This window comes from Eutrigla gurnardus (assembly GCF_963514095.1).
Source record: "Eutrigla gurnardus genome assembly, chromosome: 14".
Taxonomy (NCBI): domain Eukaryota; kingdom Metazoa; phylum Chordata; class Actinopteri; order Perciformes; family Triglidae; genus Eutrigla; species Eutrigla gurnardus.
In genome coordinates, this window is record NC_139937.1 from 7,521,489 (window position 1) to 7,546,596 (window position 25,108).

Consider the following 25,108-nt stretch of genomic DNA (forward strand, 5'->3'; position numbering starts at 1 on the left):
CTGGCGACATGTCCCAGCCTGCTTTAAGACCTCTATCAACACCCCAACAAAGCAAGGATCACAGGACTTAACGACTTCAGTAATCTATAGTCTACATAGACTTCTACTCTCCCACCTCAAAACCATCAGCGACCTACTCCATGAACCCCGCAGACGAAGCAGTAAACCTGGCCTTCCTCCAGCACCTGGACTCTACAGGAACCTATGCCAGGATCCTGTTTGTGGATTTCAACTCTGTTTCAATACCATCCTCCTGGTTCTGCTACAGGTTGCATGTGTCCAACTCCACCATAGGTGGATTACTGACTTTCTGTCTTACAAGAGGCAGCATGTGAAGCTGGGGAAACACACCTCAGACTCTTGGACCATCAGCACCCCTCAAGACTGTGTTCTTTCCTGTGCTCTTCTGCCTGTACACCAACAGCAGCACCTCCAGTCACCATTCCGTCAAGCTCCTAATGTTTGCGTATGATACCACCCTTATTGTTCTCTTCTCGGGTCAGGATGACCATCTGGTGACTTTAATTACTTACATTAAGCAAATTCTTGTTTATTGTTTACTTTTCATATTTCTATTTTGTAATTCTGTTTTATATTTTATTTATTAATATCCTTGTATACAAACAATCTGACTTGGTGATTAGTGCATAGTGCATATTTGGCAATAAATCCTTCTCTGATTCTGAAAACTACTCAATTCCTATTTCTTCATTACTGCCTGCTTCAGCTTTTTCCAGCCGTTATTTTCACTGACACATGTTCTAAGGCGTGTCTATCAGCATCAGTGAGGCAAACATCTGTGACTACTTCCCATAATAGGCTACTTTTTCCTGCATTAGTACAGATGTAATACGCAGAGATTAAGCAGACAGCCATACAGAAACTCCTGTTGGTGATGACATAAAAGTTGTTCTCACAGTATCACAAGGCCTTACAAATGTTTGCTTTAGTTGTTTTAATTATGCAACAGACATCACATTTCTAATATATGGCATCCCATTATTCTGAGTTTAATGTTGCAGGTATATATATGGTCACTGTATAGTAAAAGTTGGGTGTGTGAATGTGAACATCGCTGTCCCAACTTCCTACAACTAACTGATGCCAGCATGTGGGGTAGTTTCACTTCTTCTGTCATCCTTAACGGTTGGGTGTGAACTTCATTCAAATCGAAAAGCAGAAGTGTTAAAATAATCGATACATAGAATAGATCTTTACCACGTTGATCATGCCAATGGAAAATAGGAAGAATTTGTATTTCCTGATGTAGGCCTAGTAGTAGGCCTACATAGTAGGCCTATTATATGGTTAGTGTAATATGGCGCTTCTGCAATAAAAATGACACCTTTTAAAAATGTAGCCAAAGTATTTACCTCGATGTCAATTATTAATTTGTAAATACATGACACCACTGTTTAATATGTTTTAAACACTTTGAACTGTTACGAGAGACTTCTTTTTTAGGTCATTCTAGCCAACTAGACGCATCTTTGTTAGGTTCGTTCGTTTTGGATCCTTGTTAGCGTTTTGGGGTCATATGGCAGACTGGACCTGGACATCTCTTTTGTTGCCTCGGCGGCAATATTTCAACAAGAGCCGTACGAACACTGTGAGCCTACAGGCTGTTGAATATAACCACTCCGGACGCATACACCTCCGAGACAGGAAATCCGCAAACCGTTTCTCAGGCAACATTAAGCGTCGCTGTTCAACGGGCGGCACCGTGGCATTAAACAAGCGGCCATTACGTCTCTGATGGGTCGTCTGCCATCCGCGGGGTTCACTTCAGTTGGCTCGCGGAACAACAGCAGCAGCGGAAGGGACAGATTCGGCGTCGGTTGCCAGCATCAAACCGAGATTGCGTTACCGCAGTTTGTGTTTTATGTGAAACATAAGGTAAAGTAGTCTTCTTCCTCACTGCCCACGGTTAGCTTAGCTACGGTGATATAACCACGGAAGCTTATGGAGATTTGTAACGGACGTTCATGTTAATTCAAGTAACATTAGCTAAGCAAACGGCAACGTTGCGTTAGCTGCTAGCTTGTTAGACGGAAACGGATTTGTCACGGATTAGCTAAAATGGTTAACGGCGCACTGCAGTACAATTAAATCGCATGTTACGGCGGGGAAATCATAAAGAAGTTGTCGCTTTGAAGCAGTGTACACTAAGGTAGCTATGCTTGTCGCATTAAGCTAGTATCGCATCATTTTGAATGTATTCAATTTAGCAATTAGTCATGTTTAGCCGATAGCTTGCCCTGGGTGATTAAATGTTAGCAGTCATTTCCTCTATGAATTAGCTAGTAAAGAGGATTAGATTGCAACAACCAGGCAGCCTCTCCCACTGCTTGTATCTGCCTTGCCACAGATTGTAACGTTAGCCTCGTAGGGACGTTCATGTTTGTGTAACATCTTATGTAACTGAGGCATGTGCTCATGTTTTTATTTTTGTTGCTACCCTGTACACTGTAGGGGTTGTTGAGGGGCAGATGAGTTTGTTAGGAGAGCAAATCAGTCAATGGTTAACAACTGTTAAATCCTGGGCTATCGACGTTCATTTCATTATGCAAGAAAGGCGCTTATTTTGTTTAGAGGACATCTCATGCATACCTTCTACAAACTCCAAATAACTGAACACACTCTGGTTCATCACAAAGTCCTAGTAACCAGCCCGTCTCTGTTCTCCCAGTTGACTAAATCTGAAGAACAGCTTTTCAGATATTTGCTTATTTGTTGAAGTAACTGAGGAGTAAATCTAACTAACCCACATTAAGATTTTCCAAGATTTTGCTCTGATCATTTTGTCAAGTTGGTTATGTGCTTTCAAATGAAATAACCTTAAAAGTATCTTGTCATTGCATCTGGACTGTATTATAATGTAATTATTTCCCCTTCATCTCAATCAGGTGACATTATCTCGTATGGAATGACAACGTCACACAGATATATTGAATCCAAACCAGCAGGTAAGTTGACCCCCCCCCCCCCAAAAATATATGTATACTGCGTGTCAGTCCAGTATGTGTTGACGTATTCCTCTGTCGCCATTGTCCTGTTTCACAAATATACATTAGGTCGGTTTGCTGACATGGAGTGGCAGACACCAGCTGTGTCGGAGAAGTTCCAAAGCCGTTTTGGCCGCCGGCCTGGAACAGCGGACAGCGGGGACACTGGTCTTGGCACCTCAGCATCTGACAGCACAGAAGGTGATGAGTGAAGCTTGTTCTTTCCATGCCTGTAGCATGTATTGTATAATGTTGTTTTGAAGTATGTCTGTCTGTCAGTGATGGCGCTCCAGATGTGGGTGGTTCTGATTCTGATCAGCTGCATATAGGCCCTTTAGAGGACATCGCTGTTCTATTACATGGTCGTTTCTCATGAACAACTCATCCCAAACCACAATGATTTGTGCTGAGGCTGAAGAGACTGTGTCTTCAAGTTTGTGATGGTGTTTCTTAGGCTATTTAAAGATTGAGACAAATGTTCATGATCCACCGTGGGTGCTCGGGAGATTTGCAGAGGTAGATTAACATCCCAGCCACAAATGCCCCAAGGCTCTGCTGCTATACTCTGGTATTATAGTTAATTGGGAGGATGGGCTGTTGGGATGACAGGACTGGACAGCTAAATGGAAACTTGACCTTGCCTGTGGTGTGAAATGTCATAGTCCAGTCAACACGTTTTTGTGTGTTTTTTAATATATATTATTTTATAATCATGACTTTAAATGTGAATATCCCTCAGGAGAAAATTGTAAATCTCACTTCAGATGGTGTGTACGTGCGTGTGTTCTATATTTATACATTTGTACACTGAGTGGAAAAAATAACACGGTGTCGGAAAGGTTCCATGTAATGGTTGGCCAGCTGGGGTGGATGGGTCCTTGTGCAACAGGCAACACTTCAAAATAATAGACTGAAAAAACATTAGAAGTGTATCAACACTATAGAGTTTAACAATGCTGTTATTTATGGCAGGGCTGCCTTTGGAAACTATTCATAAATGCAAACTGGTCATTATTTCCTTGCATCAAGTTACATATATATGTGTTGGTTACCTTATGTAGTCCTCAGGATATTTATTTATTTATATATATATATGTCGTAAAAATATAAGACAATATAAGGTATTTTGCCAATTGTTAAACCCTGTACTGGATCCTTAATGCTGTGTTAAACTGTCCTGGGTGTCAGCCGTACCCATAATCACTCTGAACAGTTGTGTAACAGCCAAGGAATATGGGTCCATTTTCTACACTTTTGTAGTGAGTCAATTTTATGCACACTACTGCATACATTGATATTTTTTTGTGCATCTCTGATCACTGTGGTGAATCGTCGTTATGTTTGTAGATGTGTATCTTCTACAACTTCCAGATAACTGAATACATTTAATCTCAAAGGATCCAGTGCCCTCCGCACACTTCAGTTCTGTTGTAAGATAACCTTCATAGGAGGGTTGAAGTTACATTCAGGCAAATTGTGGCCCAGCTCCTTGCTAGATTCTTAATATTCATCAGTTACTAGGTTTGATTGATCCCCCCCCCCCCCCCCCCAAATCTGTACATGTTTATCCCTTGTGTTCTTTGGACCCATTTCCTTTTAGAGCCATCGCCTTCGCTTGAACCTTTTCAATGAATGTAACTGCTGACCTTCCTTGAACAATAATATGACAATTAGCCTTAAATTTATCTGCAATAATGACCAGTTGTAGATACCACAGTATAGCATACACAGGGTGTACATTCGACAGATGGTGGTGGTGGAGGAATAAGAAGGAAACTTTGTTTTAAAACATTCTAATTTACAGTTGCAGATAAATGTCATAAAGTAATTTTCCAATGGCAGGAATGTCTGTTCAGCAAACATCTAGCAAATGTTCTTACAGGACGGTTTAGACTTGTTCTGGCCAGTCTTTATGAATCAGTGGAGCCTCTGGGCGTCTTCTGTCTATGTGAAGATTTATCTTCCTGAAAGCTTGATGATGTTGTTTTCCAAATATTCTTGCCTTTTGACTACAACGTTTTTATTATTTTCCACTGTGATTGCAAACATTTCTACTTAAATCAAGTTGTGGTTCAAACTGGGAAGGAAATATGTATCCCATTCAGTTATTGACTTTGGCTGAACATGTGTGTGATGTTACAGTGGGAGGAGGCAAGGTGCTTAAATAAGCGGCACCCACAGATCACACTGTAACACGAGAGGTGGGCTATAAATACCCCTAACCTTTCCTGTGTATGCCTGTTTGTGTGTTTGCTCAGAGCTTGGTACAGGCTGGTTTGGCTGTTGGAGGACAATACGGTTTTGGGCAGAGGATCTGCCTGCTGTGCCACTATCAGTCTCATAGGTCGATTTGGTACTTTCCAGAAATGCAGAGGACGGACTTTTGTTTAGATTTCAAGCATTCTGCAGCTGAGCTCACTTCAGTTCAGCTGTAGAAAACATGCAAAAGTTAACAACATGTTTGTTGCGTTCAAGTGAATGCCGGGTTTCCAGACTTCAACAGGTCTCGCAGGTTTGGAATGCTGTTGAAATCAGAGTTATGTAACTTTGAATTGTGTTGGGGCTTATGGAGATATCTATTTGTTGGTTTGTGCATGCTTAATGGAGAAACCACAGTTTGTGCATGCTTAATGGAGTTGATTGTGTGTGAAGTCTGAGGGTGCTTCTCTTTGTGTGTTGTTAAAGGGATAGTTTGGGTGTTTTAAAGTGGGATTGTAAGGTTCTTATCCATACTCCTCTATTAACTACAGTACCTCACTTTGAGGAACAGACAGGAGTGTCAACACCAGAGCACAGCAATATATTGCTGTGGACGGGGTAGCAGCAAAATGTATTTAATCCACCTAAAAGGAAGGCAAACCTAAAAAATTCAATATCTTAAGTGAAGCTTTTAAGTAAATGCTTTTTTAAAAATATTTTCACCCCTTTATCACGCTGTTAGAAAGCCCTTTCTGACTGGGAACTGAACTGAAAGTGAAACTTATCTATGCTCTCATCAAAGCCACCAGACTTCATTTTAGTGACAGTATAAATACATTTAACTTTGAATTCAGTTCTTCATTGGAGAATATTCTAAATATGGTGTACAATTAAACTTTAAGTCGGGCCTTTCTTTCAGTGGCTAACGTGTTTTGCTGCTGCTCCTGTCCAGAGCAGTACGTCGCTTCGCTCCTGTGCTGGTACTCTCTTTTTCTCCAAAACTGTAGGTACACTGCCTATGGAGAAGTACCTCATACAGCCCCACTTCAAAACACCGGAACCATCCCTTTTTAAGGGGGAAAAAAAGAGTTTATGCTTCATAAAAAGTTATATTGTAACACTCACCAGTGAATTATAATTGTTTAACATGTATACTCAGTGGCTTGGCAACTAACAAAAGCTTCATCAATGCTAATACAGCAGCATATGTTTTTGTTAATCATGTAATACATAGCTTATATCTGTTCATTTGTTTAAGTCTATTATAAGATTATTCCCTGGGTTGACTCAGTCGGAGCCAGTTAATTCTTTCAGTGGTGACACCTCATCATCTAAGTAGGCCACCCATAAACCCTCCTGCATCTACTTTACATCACTGATTGAAAATAGTGAAAATAGCCTGCGGTAGTGCTCCAGATATTCTGCACTGATTTTAACAAGGTCTATCTGTGTAGTGAAAAGTGAGAGAATAACAATTTAATTTTGAATGACTCTTTATTCTTTTTAGATTTCTGCAGTTCCAACAGCAGCCCCCCTTTCCAGCCCATTCGCAGTCAGATCCCCATACCCACTGCGCATGTCATGCCATCCACGGCCGGAGCCCCGGCCTCTAAGCCCCAGTCATTTGTCCAGGAGGACTCCCTGTCCTCCGCTCAGGGTCACAGGTCTTCCTCTGGCTCCAGAACCACAAGTGGTTCAACTTCAAAGTCTTCCTCTCTCTCGAAATCAGCATCTTCGCCCAACCTGGATGCTCAGGATGGTGTGGGAGGCGATCATGTGGGGCCAAAGCCAGACTGCCTGAGCCGTTATCGCAGCCTTGTCAATGGACTAGACCATTCGCTTTTCCCCTCAGATCACACGCGGATGGATGAGGGCCAGAGGTTTGACACTCCTGCTGTAGAGCCTACGCTAAATCAGTCAGCCTTGTTGGGGGGGTTATGCCCTGATGTCAGACTCCGATTACAGACGACCGGGATTAGAGACACCCCAGACTGTGTGTCTGAGGCCTACAGAGGAGGCATGGAGCACAGCTATAAAGTTTTGCCTGAAGCCAGGCCTGGTCTTCCCGGCACAGCAGAAACCTCTAATCAGAGGGGCAGCCAGCCTGGTGCGACCGGATCCACTGGAGTTTATGCAAACCCTCTCAGCCTGCAAACACAGGCTCTGCTGAGGGAGCATGCAGGGGCCAAGGTTTATGAGCCATTGCGGCAAGACAGATGTGGTGAACTGTCCAGCTGGCAACAACAACAGCAACATAAGCAGCAACTCGAGAGTTTACGCCTGCAAGTGGAACAATTGCAGGTATGTATTTATCCTAGATAGAAAATCATACTACACAAAAGGTACAGAAACACACACCTCGTTTTAGATCATTAGACTTTATTTTCACTATACTGCCGCTGGGTGTAGTATACTAGTTTCTCCCTGATGAAAATGCCTTGATAATGTAAAGGCCATTGGATATGTGGGTCAGTTGTTTGTTGACATTGAAATTGGGACATAAATGTAGTTTCTGACATGTAGGTCAACATCGGACAAGTAATGTTCCATTTTAAGCCCAAAGCCATACAGACAGCATGTCATTTATGGCATGATTTGTCAACAAGCAAAAGCGAAATCACAAGAACGTCAAAGGTTTTTTTTTGGTGTGTTGTCGGGTTTGTCATTTTATTACATGTCTAATTCAGAAAATGATATGCTTGATCAACACTTGACAGCTTGTCACAGCTTCCCTTTGCGGTCTGTAAAAAGCTGTTGCAAAACTGCTTTTTACTACTTCAGCTGCATTTACAATGTTCCCCCCGTGGATGCTGATTGACTGTCGGTCTGGAGGGACTTCTTCATACTGTGTGTTGACACATAATCATTTTTACTCACTATAAAAACAACTTTCTACTTATTTGAAATACTGAGACTGGGTAGAATATTAAAACTCAAAATCTGGTGGACCCATAGTGTTTTTTTAATATACGAAGAAATCGTGGAACTTCTTGCAGATTTTTTTCATGCTCATCATTCAAACATTGTTTCATAATCTAAATTATTGGCTGCTAACGCTTTAAAAGGTGCATTCATTCACAGTGCTGAATGTGTTCTTCAGGGCCCCAGATTACCAGAATACAGCGGCATTTGATAGTGCTTTCAGTGTGTGTAATGAAAGAGGTGGAATTAGACATTGGCACTGCTTGAGTTCTTGTTTTGTTTCTCTTTTGTGATAGTTTTGACTTTACCGTATTGTTATTTATACAGTATCTGTTACTTGTTGACAGGTGATTGCTACTGCATGAGAATAATTTGATCAGGTATCACACTAAATAAGGCTTGCGGTAATTCCTGAGAAATTTTATTTATATTTTTATATTTTGTGTGTCGACACCTGTATTGCATGCACTATACACAGTATGGGCTGAGATGAGATGTCGACTGTATATACAATTTATTTATTTTTAATGTTAAAATTCTACATTGTGAAATCCTTGACTCTCTCATCAACGCTGTACAATTTCTGTGGCGTGATGCAGTGCGAACTGTCACATGTTGTTAACTTTTCATTACAGTTAATGAATGCTGGAGTGGGCCAGTACCCATCTCTGTACTCAACGCCCGTTCACTCTGAGTCTGGCAAGTGGGACGCTCTGGTCAAAGCCAGTGAGAGTCTGCTCAAGGAGAAGGAGCTTATCATTGAGAGGCAAGTGTTTTTGGATGATTTTACTGCTCATATGGGGGCACGCTGCGACTCTTTGCTAATAATGAAATTCTCATGGTTTGTAATATTATTTTTCCACAATGTTGCTGTCTTTATTGTTTTACCTATTGGACCTGGTCGTGATACAGACAAAAGCAGCATATGACTCAGTTGGAGCAGCGTCTAAGGGAAAGCGAGCTTCAAGTCCATGGAGCCCTCCTGGGTCGAGGAGCTTCATATGGGGATATGTGTATGCTGAGGCTACAGGTTAGTGAAGACATACTTTAGATCCAACACAACCCGTGTTTTACTGCAATCATCCTTAGAAACGATTTACCCTCAAGAACCTTCATTGAAACTTTATTGCACGGTGGCTTAACAGGAGGCTCAGAGGGAGAACGCGTTCCTGAGGGCCCAGTTTACTGAGCGCACAGACTGTGTTGTCTTGGAGAAAGCGGAGGCAGAGCGCAGACTCGGGGCGGTTGAGGCCGAGACACGACGACTAACCGACAGCCTGAAGGAGACCTGTGAGAGACACGCAGAGGAGATGAAGAAACAGGAAGAGAGGGTTTGTGCTTGTCTAACTCATCTTCATGACATACAGCACTGAAATCAAGCACAGACACAAAGTAACATGAAATAAATAAATGGTAACATGTAGCAAGTAGTATCAAATAAATGGCACTGAGATGACAATATGTGTCCCTCTATTTTAGTGTTTTTTTTTGGTTCAGAACTGCATTTACATTTCTGCATTAAAACAAAACACTAAGGGAATTTTGAACTTCCCACATGATCTGAGATCGAGATCACTGTTAAGCTCAGCCCATAAATAGATGAATAGTTGTTCTGTATAACTCTAAGCATAACTAGTTCACTGACTAATTTTCACAGAAAAAGATGCTAAAGAAGAAAGGGCTGAAGCGGCTTCACTGAGGCCAACTTGTGACTGTTGTGGGAACCGTTTGTCACATGTTCTCCCCTTGAGTTATGAAGGGGTTTAAACATTGATACTCTTTGAGCATATTATCCCTCTCACCACATTTGCCTATTTGTGCAGATCCGCAGTCGAGACAAGCACATCAACAACCTGAAGAAGAAGTGTCAGAAGGAGACGGAGCTGAAGAGAGAGAACCAGCAGCGTATTGAGACTCTGGAGCGCTACTTAGCTGACCTCCCCACGTTGGAGGACTACCAGAGCCAGAACAAGCAGGTCCGTCAGTTCTGCAGTTTCATCCATCCTTACCAGGCTGAGGTGTATCGGTCATTAAACCTGGACACATGTTTGTTTTTGTCAGCTTGTCGAAGCTGAACAGCAGGCGGCTCAGCTGCAAGAGAAGGTACAAGAATTGGAGGTCAGTCTAGAAACGACACGCTCACAACTGCGGGAAAAGGACGCACAGCTGGATGATCAGAAACGCAGGGAGAGGGACCTGCTGACCACCATTACTGAGTAGGCACACACAGACCTACTACAATGGACCATCTTCTCAGTGGGCATGTTAATTCATATGGCAATAACGCTGAATAATGTGTGTTCTGGGTTTTTTTTTTGTCTTCATCAGTATGCAGCAGCGGGTACAGCAGGGCCTCGAGGATGGAGCCAGACTGCCTTCCCTGGATATGGAGAAGCTCAGAGGAGAGAACAATACTTTGAGAGAGGAGCAGCAGAGACACAAAAAGGTCTGTTACATGTCTGTTTTGGGTTATTTTGGGGTCCTGGGTACAGCTTTAAATACTTTAAATACTTTGAATTTTCCTTGGGCTGCGATTATTCATGAAGTACAGCGGGTTTACAAGGAAACGCAATAAATTGGGGCCAAACCCAACTGTTTCACTGAATGCATTATTAATATAGTAGTCGAACCTCACATGTTGAACCTTCTTGCATCGCCTTTCCAGACCCCAAAAACCAACCATACCACGAGTGAACTGGTTTGAAACTGACCAAATGAGACTACGTGAACTGTTCATTTTGTGCCAAATAATTGTAGTTTTGTATTCATATATTTGACCCCAAATTAATTCAGCTTCAAAAAAGTTGATCTAGGTGCACGAGCCGAGAAACTGTGTGTGTTTATTTCTCTGGAATTATGTTTCTGGTTAAAGGGGGGCGCTGTGGGTGGAGTGAGTTGTCCTTTGACCACAAGGTTGGTGGTTTGACCTTGGCTCCTGCTGTCCGCATCTCATAGTTCCTTGAGCGAAACACTGAACCCCAATGAGCTTTACAGTAGCCCATTGCGCCTAATGCTGAGGATGGGTTAAAGGCAGGGGTCTTAGTTAATGTATGTACTTTTACGTGTTTAAAGTATTTAACTGTAATAAAGTTTAACTTCCAAAGTGAGGACAACAAACTGCCCATTTAACTAATATTTATCATTCTGCTTTATCTTTGTTTTTTGAACGTAGCTGGTCTGTTGATGTCTTCTCTGTAATGTTTACTATGCTTTTTGTGCTGAAAAGTAAACCATTCTGGATGTTAACACAGACATTTCCACAAAGCTATGGTCATTACCTCCCAGTCCTACAGAAAAGGGATGAGAAAGAGTGTTGTTAATTAAAGTTGTAGTTGTTGCATTATTTTGTTTGAAGGCTCTGTTCTTCTCTTTGCAGGTCATTGAGAAGCAGCACCGAATGATGGAACAGCTTGGCTCCCAGATCCAGGTGTTTATCTCTTCACATTGATTCCAAATGTGGTTACCTTGCAGTCAATAGTCTCGAAACATTTATATCTTATAATTCTTTGTGTCTCCAGGCTTTGGAGGAGCAGATATCTCAGGAAGAGAGCAGCTCTCAGGCTCTCAGAGAAGACGTGCTGTCCAAAGAGCAGAATGTGGTGGAGCTCCACACAGCCATGAAGGAGGTGAGATAATAGACTCATCCAAAAAAAAAAATGAGCCCACGTCTTAGTGAGGCATGCAGAGCCCTAAATGAAACTGCCTCACTCTTGCACTGGATAATGTTGATCCCAACTGCTGTGTTCCAGCTGTCCGCCCAGAACCAGGAACTAATGGAGCAGAATCTCACCTTGCATGAGCAAATGAGTGATCCAGAGCAGAGGAGCACTAACCAGGCGTCCTCTACCCTGCAGCCGGCTGGGGCTCGTCTCACACAGAGGCTTCATTTAGAGATCGCCTCCTGTCTCAGTGACCTACGCTCCCTGTGCAGCATTCTGACCCAGAGAGCTCAGGGACAAGATCCCAACCTCTCTCTGCTGCTTGGGCTCACATGTAAGCACTGCTTCAATTTTTGCAATGAAAGTAATTCATTGTTTCAGGAAATATTCAGTGTTAAATATTAAAGTGGGTCATTTGTTGGTCCCTCTAGCGCCCCCACCAGTGGCAGAGCAGAGCGAGGACTGGATGAGCCCAGAGGTGCTGCAGAAGAAGCTGGTTGAAGCTCAACAGCTCCGTCGGGATGTCGAGGAACTACGTAATGTAATACTGGACCGGTACGCGCAGGACATGGGAGAAAACTGCATCACCCAATAACCTTGTCACTAGGTGATGTAGGGAATTGCATATGCCCCACTTCGCTTCTGAAGCGTCTAAAAGGGGCTTGTCTTTCATGACTAGTTACTGAATTTCAGAAAGAGGACTGGATTTTAATTTTCTTAAAATGAAGACAGAGGAAAGCCCAAATGGCTTAGCTTCTGCTTCTTTCCACTGACTGTACATCGATTCTCAAGCCTGCCTGTAGCTCAGCACCCTCCCATCCCCGCGGTGAGTTCATCTATTTCAGTCCAAGGGCTAATGGAAAATAACTTACCTCTAATACTTGATCCTTAAGCATTGTGCGTGTGTTTTTTGTATTAATGACATGAATACTGTCGGTAACCAAACAGTCTTACACGTTTTGTTCCACTCTAGTGGATGACTATTTGTGTAGAGTCCCACATTATAATTTATCAATTTATTTTATTAATCTTAATTTCCCTCTCGAGGGGAATTATCCAAGAAGTGGTTGACAATCAACTGAAATCCTTTTAACCTGTGCTTTTAACTGAATCCACAAGTAAATGTTACTAACATGCCATTATTTAAAATGGTGAGCACTGTAACACGAGACACTGCTGTGAGGTATAAGACTTGATACTGAAGGGTTTAATACCAAATCAGCTTCTCACACCAACAGGCCTACAACAGTTTTATTACCAAAGAAGCTCCGGTCGAAGCAGTGGTGCAAGTCTGTGAATGTTTGTGAATGTTTCTCTCTGCTGCAGGCCTTGTTCTGAACGAATACCAACATGTGCCTTTCTGTCACGTTTGCAACCACAATGCTGATTCAGTTTAGACCAACCACAAAGGGCTGTTTGACTCTTCCAGTATTACCTTTCTCTCAGCGTTTCAACCAGTGGGATAGTCTATACATTCCCTGACTCTGAATGTAGCAGATAACTACGGGCCACATCGCAGAGATATTCGAGGCCCTGATACAGTTTTTTTTTTGTTCCTGGTAGATAAATGAAGTGAGTTGAAACTTTTCAGTCTGGGTAGTAGAACCTTCTCTGTGTAGATGAATAACGTCACAGTTTACTGTTAATTTCAGGTTGATAATGGCTGACTCGCATTTGACAGAGTACTTAACTGTTTGATAGACGTATGACTGAGAACTAGTATTAATCTTCAGTATTATTTATTTTTTAGTGTTTGCATTGACAACTCAGCGTGAAAGCCTCCTAATGTGTTTATGTAATAACGTGCTCATGTGTTTCAGCATACTTGTGTAAAGGTTCCATGAAGTGGCTTTTAAATAGTTCTCCTGTGGTTTGACATGTTTCATGTTAGATACGATGTTGGGACTGATGATGGGAGAGTTTATAGAATGGCAGCAGCCATTGCAGCTCCTTCACCTTCTTCAGGTGGAAGAGGAACATGTTTTAATCCCATGTGATAATGATAGGAGGGGTTGGCTGGATCACCCCTACATCACCAATCACATTGTACTGAGTGGAGTTTTATATTAGCCCTAAGGATAAGCCATTAAAAAAACTTGACACTTTATAGGAAGTGAAAGGGATTTTAATATAAACATATGCAACAATTACTTTTTTATATAATTATACAGAATACCAGACCCAGGGACAGACAAGCCATTTTTTTCATTTCATGGGACCTAAAAAACTTGAGCAGCACAAGATTTATCTCTGCAAAGTCAGGCTCCGCATGCCTTAACATCTCAAATGTTTTGCAAAAGGGAAAAAGATGTTTATATTTTCATACTTTTTGTCCTTGTTTGTATTTACATATTTTAGAAATAAAGATTTCAACATTTTGCTTTAATTTGTTTTGAATCTGATTTGAATAAAGTATTTCCACCCTTTCTGGGCAGAAATCCACGAGCGACGTGACGCCAACCATGACATGGTCGATTGAATGTTGTGTTTCCACTATGGGTTCATTCTTTCAGCCATGTTGGACTACAAACGCAGTTATTAGAGGCTCAGCAATGCCTGTCGTCGTGTTACGTAACATAAGAATGATTCCATGCAGGGGTCAGGCTCCTGGTAATGTGCATGCTGGCTCACTGTCATGACTTCCTGGCTCCGTTGAATAGAACGGAGCCGTTGTTAATGACATCAGTAACGCCTGTGTTTTTCTTATTATGACGAGTCAAAATGACGACTGTGAAGAAGGCTGACAGGAATGAGCTTGTTGCCTCTTTCGCAGTAGCAGAGTAGAATTCGTTGAGAGGCCACACGATTGGAGCGTCTGGTGGTCATCATCGTAGCAGCGATGTGGGTATGCACTGATGATGTCATAACCAGGGAGACCACCTCCTCTGTAATGCAAGAAATGCAAGCAACCCATGTTACATATTTCCGTGAAGAAAGAAGCAAACAGAAACCCACTTGGTCTGTGGTCTCACCTGTGCGTGTCCAGGTGCTGCCGCAGGCGGCCCATTGTTTCCGTGCAGCACATTTTCAGCACGTAAGTATGACTGCCGTCTTCTGATTTCACCTTGAGTGTGATGACATCCCGGGGGGATGAAGGCTGCTCGGGGCCGGACATCTGCAGTCTAGTGATCGTGAATAATTAATGTGATATTCGGTAGATGGAGTGAGACCCAGCAGCACTGCAAGCCATACAATCCAAAACCCACTCGATATTATATTGGCTGAGACTGTTTTAGGAGGTCACAGATTCCTGCCGTAGCTAACGAGTGCTGGCTGTGGTGACATGCCCTATTTTTCAGACCAGTGCATACAGTAATCTTGACAATCAGTGGCTCTGGCCAAATCAGTATTTCAATCAGCCTTTACATCATGTAGTGTGTTCTTGGATCTCGTAATTCCTTTAACCCCATAAACCCTGATGTTTCTTTGTAACTGCTACATAACTGTAGAGATGGATAATGCCCCCCCTCCCCCAAACAGATGACATGGAAATATTCTACATCTGTGCATCATTATAGTTTACCCCAAATGAATTTTGACCTACTTAAACGTTGGAGTTTTAGCAACATAATGCCTTTCACTAAGCTCTTTATTAAATCATGTGCTGATGATTCTTGTGTCATTACTAATAATGGATGTGATGAAGTAAAAATGAAAATGATTAAGTTTTGAATGTAATCAAATAACAAATTTATGAGGTTGTTTTAAGGATGTAACGGTATTTGTCATGAATTAGTGAGTCACTCTGTTCCAGGCCGTTAACGCTGCCCATAAGAGGATGAAGTCACTGGAAAGTAACGGCATACAGCATCATCTACCTCTCTTTCATCACTTGCAGTGCCGGCGTGTTGATGACGATCACAGAGTTGCTGCTCCGTGCATCAGATGAGCCCTGGTGAAAGTACTCGTTTAGATAATGAGCACAGATGGGCGAGATGGTGCACTAGGGGATCATCTGCTAGACACAAGTCCTACAAACGCTTGCTGCTCACCTGCAGGACTTCCCTCAGTGAGTCCCTGATATCAATCACGCGACCAGCCTTCACCACTGCCTTCGGTAACCTGTTCAGGAACTGATCCACGCTCTTGCCTGTGATCAGAAGAAAACATGAGCATAACAATGAAGACAGGAGTTCTACCTCAGGCCCAACTTGTCTGTGATGTGAACACAACAGACCGTGTGATTGAGAACTGACGGCATTCGATGATTCATCTTCCTCCCCGTGGACGGCCTGCCCTTCACCAGGAAACCTGTTCCACGGGAGCCAGATGAAATCCTCATCTCGCCTGTCATGAACCTGCACAAAAAGAATATATTAAGTTGCAAAGTTGCACGTATGCACATTTGCTCACAGAGGAATAGAAACAAACCTCAAAAGGCGCACCATCTGGAAATCTATCTTGAAGCTCGTATGGAAAATACCCGTCCAACAGATCTTGCATGCACTGCTGTAAAGACCACAGAAAGACGATATGAACCACCAAAGAATCCAGGTTAAAGTAGGTTATTAATGTATTATGTATTCCATTAGTCAGTCAGCTAACCTGGGTGCTGTGCTCCTCATAGGAGCGGAAAGGGCCGTCAAACATGACGATGCCGTTGTTGTAGAGACTCAGCTGAATTGGATCCTTTTTTGCCAAATGTGCCCCCGTGGCTGTCGATTGGACAAAACACTCTCCCTCCCCCGCCAGGATGTTCAGCTCCCTGATCCTCTGCAGGACAAGGTCAAAGTTCATGTGGAAGCCCGTGGCCACAGAGGCGTCTAGCAAAGGAGAGATACCTGATGAATAATTTCATGTCGAAGGTGACATTATAGTTCTGTGCAAGGTAAATGCTTAGGAAGCCTGTGGAGATGAGAGCAAACTACCTAGTTGCTCACTTTCAGCCGGGTCACTGCTCTCACCGTCTCCCACCCAGATCAAACCATAGTCATTCAGAAAGCTCTGCAAGATGGGGATCGGCAGAATTCACTGTGGTGTAATCACAAGATTTACACATTTTATATTTAGATTTTATTAAATCAGCTTACCTCCATATTAGATACTTGATTCTGCAGCATTTGGCATCTACTTTCAAGGTCGTCTCTGCCACTCAGCTCATAGGTACTCTCTAAATCCACACACAGCAAAGACGGAGCCACAATCACAGTTTTATTCAGAAAGTCAGGAGAAATCACACTCGGTGTCTGTCGATGTTACCTGATTCTTTCAGAAGCTTCAGTTTGCCCTCCAACACGGAAATCCTTTTATCCTTTTAGAAGAAATTTCAAGTGACATGTTTGAAAGACGTCTGTTTTGTATTTTGCTATAGATTTGGAAGAGGCATGTGTTTTCACCTTGCCCTCGATCTCCTGCGCTTGGTTCTTCACTTTGCCCTCCAGCAGGCTAATCCGCCGCATCATGGCAGACATCAGCTCGAAGTCACTTGGTGGAGCACCTTAATATCGGGGTCAGCGTAAAAGCAGCCTTAGTCTTAAAATACATACAAATAAAAGATGATATTCATGGCTTTGGAACAAACAAAACGCTGCAGTTACTTCTACCTTTTTTTACTTTTGACTTTGAAGTGGAGACATCTTTGGCTGGAGAATGACGGATCAGGGAAGGATTGACCGAGCATTCATCCTCACCACCATCATCATCATCTGCAGCAGCCAATGCAGCCTTGAATTCTTAAAACAAAACACAAAAATATGCGAAAGTCTAATATTTGTTTTGTCAGGGCAGTGAGGTAGTCAGTGGAATGTTACTAAAAATATTAACTCAAGTACTGTATTTACAAATTTGAGGTACAGTACATTACTTGAGTATCATCATATTCTACTTTCACTATGATTATTTGACTGTATGTACACAACATTGGGAGAGCATCAATATATGCTGCTTTATTGTAGATTAAACTGTCCAACAGTATGTACAACTAGAGCTAAAACAATTACTAATACACTGTACTGTGCTATTAGTGCTTTAACTCAAGTCAATTATCTGAATACTTCCTCCACCAATGGTGATATGTGCTACGTTAGTGACTTGTGTGCAGTGTTTAAGTTTAGTATGAGATTGGACCAGACACCTACCTTTTAACAGATTTCTCCTGAATGGTACTTGTCCATCCCTGCAGGTCAAAGACAGGTAAATGTGTGTATATATAATATAATATAATATAATATAATATAATATAATATAATATAATACAACATAATATAATATAATACAACATAATATAATACAACGTAATATAATATAATACAAAATAATATAATATAATATAATATAATATAATATAATATAATATAATATAATATAATATAATACAACATAATATAATATAATACAACATAATATAATATAATATAATATAATATAATATAATATAATATAATATAATATAACATAATATAATATAATACAAAATAATATATAATATAACATAATATAATATAATATAATATAATATAATATAATATAATATAATACAACATAATATAATATAATATAATATAATATAATATAATATAATATAATATAATATAATATAATACATAATTTCCCCTAAATAACTTCTTCAGACCTGCACACCGAAGTTAACATAGGCACTTGTTAGGTTGAATAACCTACCATGGCTCATTCGGAGGGCTCTGCAGTGGAGTGCGCCTCGTTTTCTTCAGCATCGACAAAGGTGAGCTCATTTTACCTGAGACGCGGTCGGCAAGTAAACTCCTCAGCCTAAGTATCCCAAACTATCTCGAGTATCGGCCTCTTTTGTTCTTTTCACTTTGTTTGGCGACCGTTGTCATCAGCAACGCATATACGTTATTGTAGAAAGGTGATGTATGTAGTTCCTATTTCCTCCACAGGGGGTCGCTGTTACCATGTCTCCCTCTGTCTTTCTCTCTACGTCTGCCTGTAAACTTGTCTTATTTAACGGTTTTATTACTTCATGACAGGCAGAAGAAACGCGTACAACATATTTTTTTATGGGGTCAGCAGATTAAATGAACAACTCGTCATAAGTATATTGATATCCGAGGTCCCATGACGTGTTGTTGTTTGGGGGTCCTCTGTTTTGGTTCCTCGCGGCCACTAGTCGTCCCGGCGCCGTGCAGCCTTCCTGTCCGGTGCAGCCTCGCTCGCTGAGCGGGCATTCAGAGAGGATGCTGCCACTTCCACCGCACGTCCATCTGTAACCCGGGTTATTAGGTCGACCCGGGGCTATTAGGCCGAGCCGGGCTATGGCCGCACCTATCGCACATTTGGACGATGGCTGGCCGATGTTGGGTGACGTGAGCGCGGTTTTAGACCAGAAAGGCCGCGTAGCCGCCGCGGGCGAAGCCGCAGCGGCGGCGGCGGCATCAGCGGCGCAGCGCCTCCTGGATGATGCTGATATCCTGCGAGACAGCAGCTTCTCTCCGGGGGACACCGGCGCGTTCAGGTCCATGGAGGACCTGGTGAACGATTTTGACCAGTCGTTGTCCGTGTGCTTCCGACACGTTGACGCCAAACCGGACAGCGTCGCTCCTGTGACGGAGATAACCGAGGAGTCGCTGCTGCAGAAAGACGAGTGAGGGTTTCTGTTTCCGGCCTGTCCGCAGGCTACTTGTCTCTAACAATGTGTTCATCTCACTGCTGCAGGCTGCGTTTGGAAATTCATACGCAGGCATGTTATCTGCAGTGGCTGGTTCTTTTCCTGGATCATTAACATTGTATTTAGAAAGGGTAATGATCCTCTAGAAGGCTCATGGTGTGATGGGGCTGCAGTGACAGACTGCCACCATCTTTTGTCAAGCCAGCAAAACTCCAAACAGCGACGTTCATCACACTTTCAAACAGATGCTCTGATATCAGTATTTGTCCCTAAATTACTTTTAAAACAGATATTCGCCGATATTCATGGACCGATTATTACTTTTTTTAAATTATATTTTATCACCATGACAATTTCTATTGAAAAAAATACCCTATTTTACCTTATTTTGTATTAAAAATGGACTGTGCCGTGATAATCTTTTATTTGAGTCATTTATCAGAATAAATCTGACATTAAAATACAATGATTTATAACTTCATATTAGTAAACTCCCATTCCAAGGACATTTCATGTGTTTAATTAATCAGTGTGTGCAGAGTGAAACGAAACGCCTTAAAAACATGAAACATTGTCACTGACACTGGCTGCGATGTGAACTTTATAAACTTGGGGTGCTCCAGTGATGAAGTGCTGCAAGAGAAGGATGCTCACACTTTAGAAGTCTCATCCTCGTCCTTTCTGTTTCCCCACTTTTCCTGTCTGTATATTAACTGAAATAAGATATCCTGACTGCCCTTACTAGTCTAACTAACTAAACTGGATCCCACATGTTCAATAATAATAATTCAAAGACTCCCTCTGCCTGTGAAATGTCTGTATCTCTCAAACTGTGTGGTACTCTCTATGACAAGTGAGCTAAAGTTGAATCACATCAGTATCATTTACCGTTTTGGACTCAAATGTTTGTTCCTCCACAGAATCTGGAAGGTTTTGACTAATAACTACGGACACGTGATGCCAGTAGATTGGAAACGGTCTCGAACGTGCTCCCTCCACAAACCCACCTTCAACCTGGGGGACAAATCTGTGAGTGACTCTACCCCTCCCGTCCCATCCCTGTCCCACTTTCCCATCAACCCCAGAACCCCCTCCCTCCCTCCCTCCCTCCCTTCCTAAATCTCCGTTCATCTCACAAATCTCAAATATTCATTGTGCCAGGGTTTAGCACTTTGATTAAATTCCCTCCCCCTGCTCCGTTCCCCGGCTAGAGAAAGGCTGATGTCACGGCGGAGCTGTTGGACGACGAGGAGCTGAGGGAGCAGCTGGACATGCACTCCATTATCGTCTCCTGCCTCGCCGAGGAGCCTCTTTTCACAGCGGAGCAGGTACGTTACAGATAAACATCAACACGGGGCATCAGCTTAACGCGGCTGGACTCCCCTCTAATAACTGATGTTTGCTGGGTTATTGTGAGTGCTGCCTCTCTGATGTGTGTTGGTGCTCTGTGCAGGTTATCGAGGAGATAGAGGAGATGATGCAGGACTCTCCTGACATGGAGGCTGGGCATGATCCTTCTCAGTCGGACCTCTCTGTGCTCTCCCTGGACGCCCAGCAGTCCACCAGGAGGCCCAGCTACGAGTCCAGTGAGTGTCCACTGACCAAGACTACAAATAAGCAGGAATATATCATTAAAAAAATGCCCAAATCTGGGGACTGTAGTTTATTTTAACTCTATTCACATGCACCTGTCATAAATAGGGAAAAATAAACTACAGTGCTCAGATATTTTAGGAAAACCTTTTCAAACAAATTAATTAAATATTCTTGACGTTTTATGTTTTCAGTAGGAATTAATGGGTTTAGGACTGATAGCCGCCGTCGAGGGACGGATATTAACGCATCATTGATTCTGGTCTTTTCCTCTAAAGTAATGCCAGGCTTACCCTTTAATCAGGGTTCCCACACATCCTGGAAAACACCATTTTCTGTCACAGAAAAACAGAGGAAAAAGTCAAATGTCCTTGAAAATCTTGTGCTGTCTGGGAAAGATATTTCAGCATTTTCCTAGAAGAACTACTAGTCTGAGTCAGAGCTCCCCAGAACGGTTAAGATTACAATCTGAAGGAGCTACGTTATTTTCAGGGTCATTTCAACGTTTATAATTGTGTGTGTGTGTGTGTGTGTGTGTGTGTGTGTGTGTGTGTGTGTGTGTGTGTGTGTGTGTGTGTGTGTGTGTGTGTGTGTGTGTGTGTGTGTGGCCCAGGGGTGAGGACGCTGAGCGTCGCAGGGCTGAATGAATGTCTGGAGGAGACGGAGACGAACATCAGGAGGTTCTCCGAGGTTCTGGTGCAGCAGCTGGCCCTCAGGGACGAGCTGGACTTTGAGAAAGAGGTGAAGAACAGCTTCATCTCGGCGCTCATCGACGTACAAAACCGACAGAAGGAGCACCGGGAGCTGCTGAGGAAGAAGAAGAAGCTGAAGGGTGGAGCCGGGACGTCGCAGGGCCACGGCGGCAAGACCCTCGGATCAGTGAGTGTTTTATTCTTTGAAATGACATCACCGTATCTTTTTCCCAAACATGTTTTTCTCTCCCGCTCGTATTCCTCCCTGTATTACTTTTCCAACAAGACGCGTTTTCCTGTAATCTTTTCTCATCTTGGTCGCCCCTCTCTCCGTCTTCTGTTTCTCTGCTTTCCTTCCTTCCTCCTCAGCGCTTCAGCATGGAGGGAATCTCCTCTGTCATTCAGAGCAGCTTCCGCCAAACGTTTGGAAGCGGCTGCAGTGAAAAACAGGTCACTTTGTGCTTCTGAACTTTATCCTCCTGCTTTCTGCAGTGAAACAGTTGATAGGAATGTCATCCTACAGAAACGTCCACTACACCACCTTCATCTCTCTCTCCCTCCCTGTCTGGTTACAGTATTTGACCACAGTCATCCCTTATGAGAGGAAGGGACACCCGCCGTCGCTTGAGGACCTCCAGATCCTGACGAAGAGTGAGTTTCTTCCTCCGTACCGGCAGTAATGAATCAAAGTGGCTTTGATCGATCCATTAATTCCTCTGTTTCTGCTGCCTTGCAGTCCTACAAGCTATGAGGGACGACAGTGACAAGGTGCCCAGTCTGCTAACAGACTATATTCTCAAAGGTGAGCTTTTCTTTTGTATTTTGTTTCCTCTCTAGGCATGGGATGATATGAGTCCTGGTATCCTGGTAATCATCAAGTTATGCTGAAAACTTTACACATATTTCCACCTCTTTGTCCACATATTTTTATTGTGAAAATCCTTTTTAATGAATCAAAGACAAACAATCTTAAATTAGGTAATCAGAAATCATACGGTACCCCTACATAAATATGATGCATATATAACAAAGTAAATCTATCTTACATGTCAATGGCTTTGTTTTTAAAATCAGGCCCTACTTATAATTTTACCATGATATTGAGCTACACAGTAAAGTCACTCTCAATTATGAAAATGCAAATTCACTACAATCAACTTGTTGCCATAATCCCAAAATTCTATATCGTCTCCTCCATATTCCACATCGTAGAAGTAGGCGGTGTGTCTGCACCCTTTTGGTGACGTAAAGTTAAAGAAGTTACAACAATTCCTATGAATCATTTATACTTTATACAATACTTTTGTCCATTTGATAACATATTATTGTTAGATATTGTTTCCCACGTCTCAGTCAAGAGGTTCGGTTCATTGTAAGATCTTAAGAGATTACATTGCTGTTGCTCGTTATTGCAGTTGACAGCAGGCGCTACTATAAAAGCAATTCATGTTGGTGTTTGGGAGAACACAACTACATGTCAAATAAGAACCACTTTTACATGTTGTGTTGGAAAAACAAGAAAATATTCATAGTTTTGAAATGATGATATAAAGTCTGGCAGCTGACGTTGAGGTCTCAAATGTCCCGTTGTTCATCGGTGTTTAAATGCATCATTTCCTGTGTAAATCTGAGAGATGAAACACGTCCATGAGCAAGTTTCAACTTGACTCTCACACTGCACTGAAATCAGCTGGAGTCCACAGCTGCCTGGAGGGAAGGAATCAGCCAGTGCTTGAGAAAACAACAGCATTAATGTGGAACTTGTACTTTATCGTCCTTCAGTTCCTCCTGCTAATAAAAACCCAATCTGCTCTTTTGTTCGTCCTTCCTTTGACATGTGTCCATGTTTTCTTTCTCTACTTCTCGTGACGTAACGTCTCGCTGCCTCACTAGCTCTGGTGTGAGGATGGACGGAGGAGAGGTGTGTTTCACATGTGATGTGCTCCCTCGTGGTTGTCACCGCTCACATTGGGAGAGCGCCCCCTCTCCACCACTGAACTGTAGTGCAGTCTGACCCTGATGTTGTCCTTTTTCACTCTCCCCTCCCCCCCTCCCCCACACGGTGACTGGCTCCAGCATGGTTGATGTTGATCCCTGTTTAATGATGTCATGACCCACTGCCACACACATTAAAGCTCTTCCAACCCTGCACTTAACATTTAAGACACAGTTTCACGACCGTTAGTCATCCAGCACTGCTAAGACTGCAAGTATTTATCTTCACCCACCCAACTTCACAATACCTAGGCGGTTGTGCTAAAATTGAGATTTCCCTTTTTGTTTTTCCTTTCTTTGTCTCCTACTAATTTGAACGGATCCCCTCATGTGGCAGCTTAATCCCTCGTCCCTTATTGCTCTGCTGATATTCATCTCTACTGTTTTTACAGTGCTTTGCCCGACGTAGACCAGAGGGACGGTGCCCAACACGCTGCAGAGGCTTCAGATAGTTTACCATGGCAACAAGATCACGACGACTCATTCTATTTTTTATTTTGTTTGCAGACGGTGATGATGCTCACTTAATTTATTCCTGAATGTTTTTACCTCAAGATGTCTTTTTTGTGTTCTTTTCCTCACTCAGTAGTATTTATTTAGATTGTGTCGAGCATTGTGATTTTGAATTTTGTCATTTTTTCAGAGTTTCGTAAAGGTTTAAGGTGTTTAAAAATACACAACTACACCCAGATAGATATATGCAATGTAGAAGCTGCACAGTTTGGGAACTGAGCTCTGCTTGTTGGTTATATTTAAGAGCAGAGCTGCATCGCAAAGGGCTTTTATTCATTTGTAGTGCTTCCCTCCACTGAGCTACAAGGCACAAAGCTTGTTGAAGCTGCAATAATAGAGGATAAACATAAACATAACAACAAATATATCAGTTAGTTACCTTAAACCAGTGCATAGCCATAATAATGTGACACTATTCCATAACTCAACGCAGCCTTCCGTGTGCAGCAGACTACAAACGTCATTGTTATTATTATTTTGGGGGAGATAAGGTGTTGATGGTCGGGGACTGAAATGAACTAACTATGCATTTGAGTGAAACCTGAATTGTGACGTTTGCACTGTTCTTCTACGACGCCGACTGTGACTCTGAATCAGAGACCGGAGCGTCCACGTGCCTGCTGCGCGGCGCGGCCTCTTCCTCCGTGTGTATTCTCGTATGTACGAACTGCCTTCGCCTCAACTTTTGTACGTCATAAATGACTTATTTTCAATGAATGTCCACAATGACCAGCCTACTTGCAGAAACCTGCTTCATTGTTAATTTATTTTGTAAAATACTTTTCTTTTTAAAGCTATTGATGAAAAATCACACCCTCTTTGTCCAAATGTATTTTAAGTGATTTCACAATAGACATGCGACCAATAAACACATAATAATGAAGAATTAAAGCCTTGGTGTGTGTGTGTGTGTGTGTGTGTGTGTGTGTGTGTGTGTGTGTGTGT

The 25,108-nt window shown here is 42.4% G+C and overlaps 3 protein-coding genes across 6 annotated transcripts; 2 read left to right on the forward strand and 1 right to left on the reverse strand.

The window, feature by feature from the left end:
• The first annotated feature begins 1,711 nt into the window (after window positions 1-1,711).
• cep85 (centrosomal protein 85) lies at window positions 1,712-14,171 on the forward strand. Of its 2 annotated transcripts, XM_084026762.1 has the most exons (14): window positions 1,712-1,896; window positions 2,907-2,966; window positions 3,075-3,206; window positions 6,712-7,505; window positions 8,762-8,892; window positions 9,039-9,156; window positions 9,272-9,457; window positions 9,950-10,102; window positions 10,188-10,342; window positions 10,455-10,572; window positions 11,503-11,553; window positions 11,645-11,752; window positions 11,876-12,119; window positions 12,217-14,171. In XM_084026762.1, exons 2-14 carry the CDS (start codon window positions 2,927-2,929, stop codon window positions 12,378-12,380), a joined length of 2,394 nt encoding a protein of 797 aa, XP_083882888.1. In that variant the 5' UTR covers window positions 1,712-1,896; window positions 2,907-2,926; the 3' UTR covers window positions 12,381-14,171. The 2 variants fall into 2 exon arrangements, with proteins under 2 accessions (XP_083882888.1, XP_083882889.1); XM_084026763.1 differs by lacking the exons at window positions 1,712-1,896; window positions 2,907-2,966; window positions 3,075-3,206 and adding an exon at window positions 5,323-5,517.
• Window positions 14,172-14,258: 87 nt separating this feature from the next.
• Window positions 14,259-17,923, reverse strand: ubxn11 (UBX domain protein 11; the record flags this gene model as incomplete). Its single annotated transcript, XM_084027422.1, has 13 exons — window positions 14,259-14,670; window positions 14,758-14,907; window positions 15,604-15,677; window positions 15,778-15,875; window positions 15,963-16,083; window positions 16,157-16,234; window positions 16,331-16,548; window positions 16,654-16,729; window positions 16,816-16,895; window positions 16,985-17,036; window positions 17,122-17,222; window positions 17,329-17,457; window positions 17,863-17,923. Coding segments are annotated over 13 exons (1,407 nt in total), but the record flags the coding sequence as incomplete, so codon positions are not given.
• An 892-nt stretch (window positions 17,924-18,815) lies between these two features.
• On the forward strand, window positions 18,816-25,040 carry fez2a (fasciculation and elongation protein zeta 2a). 3 transcript variants are annotated; one of them, XM_084026771.1, is made up of 10 exons: window positions 18,816-19,346; window positions 20,291-20,399; window positions 20,582-20,698; window positions 20,824-20,956; window positions 21,577-21,842; window positions 22,025-22,105; window positions 22,231-22,306; window positions 22,392-22,457; window positions 23,549-23,576; window positions 24,043-25,040. In XM_084026771.1, exons 1-9 carry the CDS (start codon window positions 19,018-19,020, stop codon window positions 23,557-23,559), a joined length of 1,188 nt encoding a protein of 395 aa, XP_083882897.1. In that variant the 5' UTR covers window positions 18,816-19,017; the 3' UTR covers window positions 23,560-23,576; window positions 24,043-25,040. The 3 variants fall into 3 exon arrangements, with proteins under 3 accessions (XP_083882897.1, XP_083882898.1, XP_083882896.1); XM_084026770.1 differs by lacking the exon at window positions 23,549-23,576 and having other exon boundaries at window positions 18,826-19,346; XM_084026772.1 differs by lacking the exons at window positions 22,025-22,105; window positions 23,549-23,576 and having other exon boundaries at window positions 18,823-19,346.
• The last annotated feature ends 68 nt before the right edge of the window (window positions 25,041-25,108 follow it).

Bases quoted from the DNA above. Each gene is read 5' to 3' on its own strand.
- cep85 (XM_084026762.1), top strand. From the start codon at position 2,927: ATGACAACGTCACACAGATATATTGAATCCAAACCAGCAG. The intron at 2,967-3,074 runs GTAAGTTGACCC...AATATACATTAG, and splicing joins TATTGAATCCAAACCAGCAG to GTCGGTTTGCTGACATGGAG. The intron at 9,458-9,949 runs GTTTGTGCTTGT...CTATTTGTGCAG, and splicing joins TGAAGAAACAGGAAGAGAGG to ATCCGCAGTCGAGACAAGCA.
- fez2a (XM_084026770.1), top strand. From the start codon at position 19,018: ATGGCCGCACCTATCGCACATTTGGACGATGGCTGGCCGATGTTGGGT. The intron at 19,347-20,290 runs GTGAGGGTTTCT...GTTCCTCCACAG, and splicing joins TCGCTGCTGCAGAAAGACGA to AATCTGGAAGGTTTTGACTA. The intron at 20,400-20,581 runs GTGAGTGACTCT...TTCCCCGGCTAG, and splicing joins TCAACCTGGGGGACAAATCT to AGAAAGGCTGATGTCACGGC.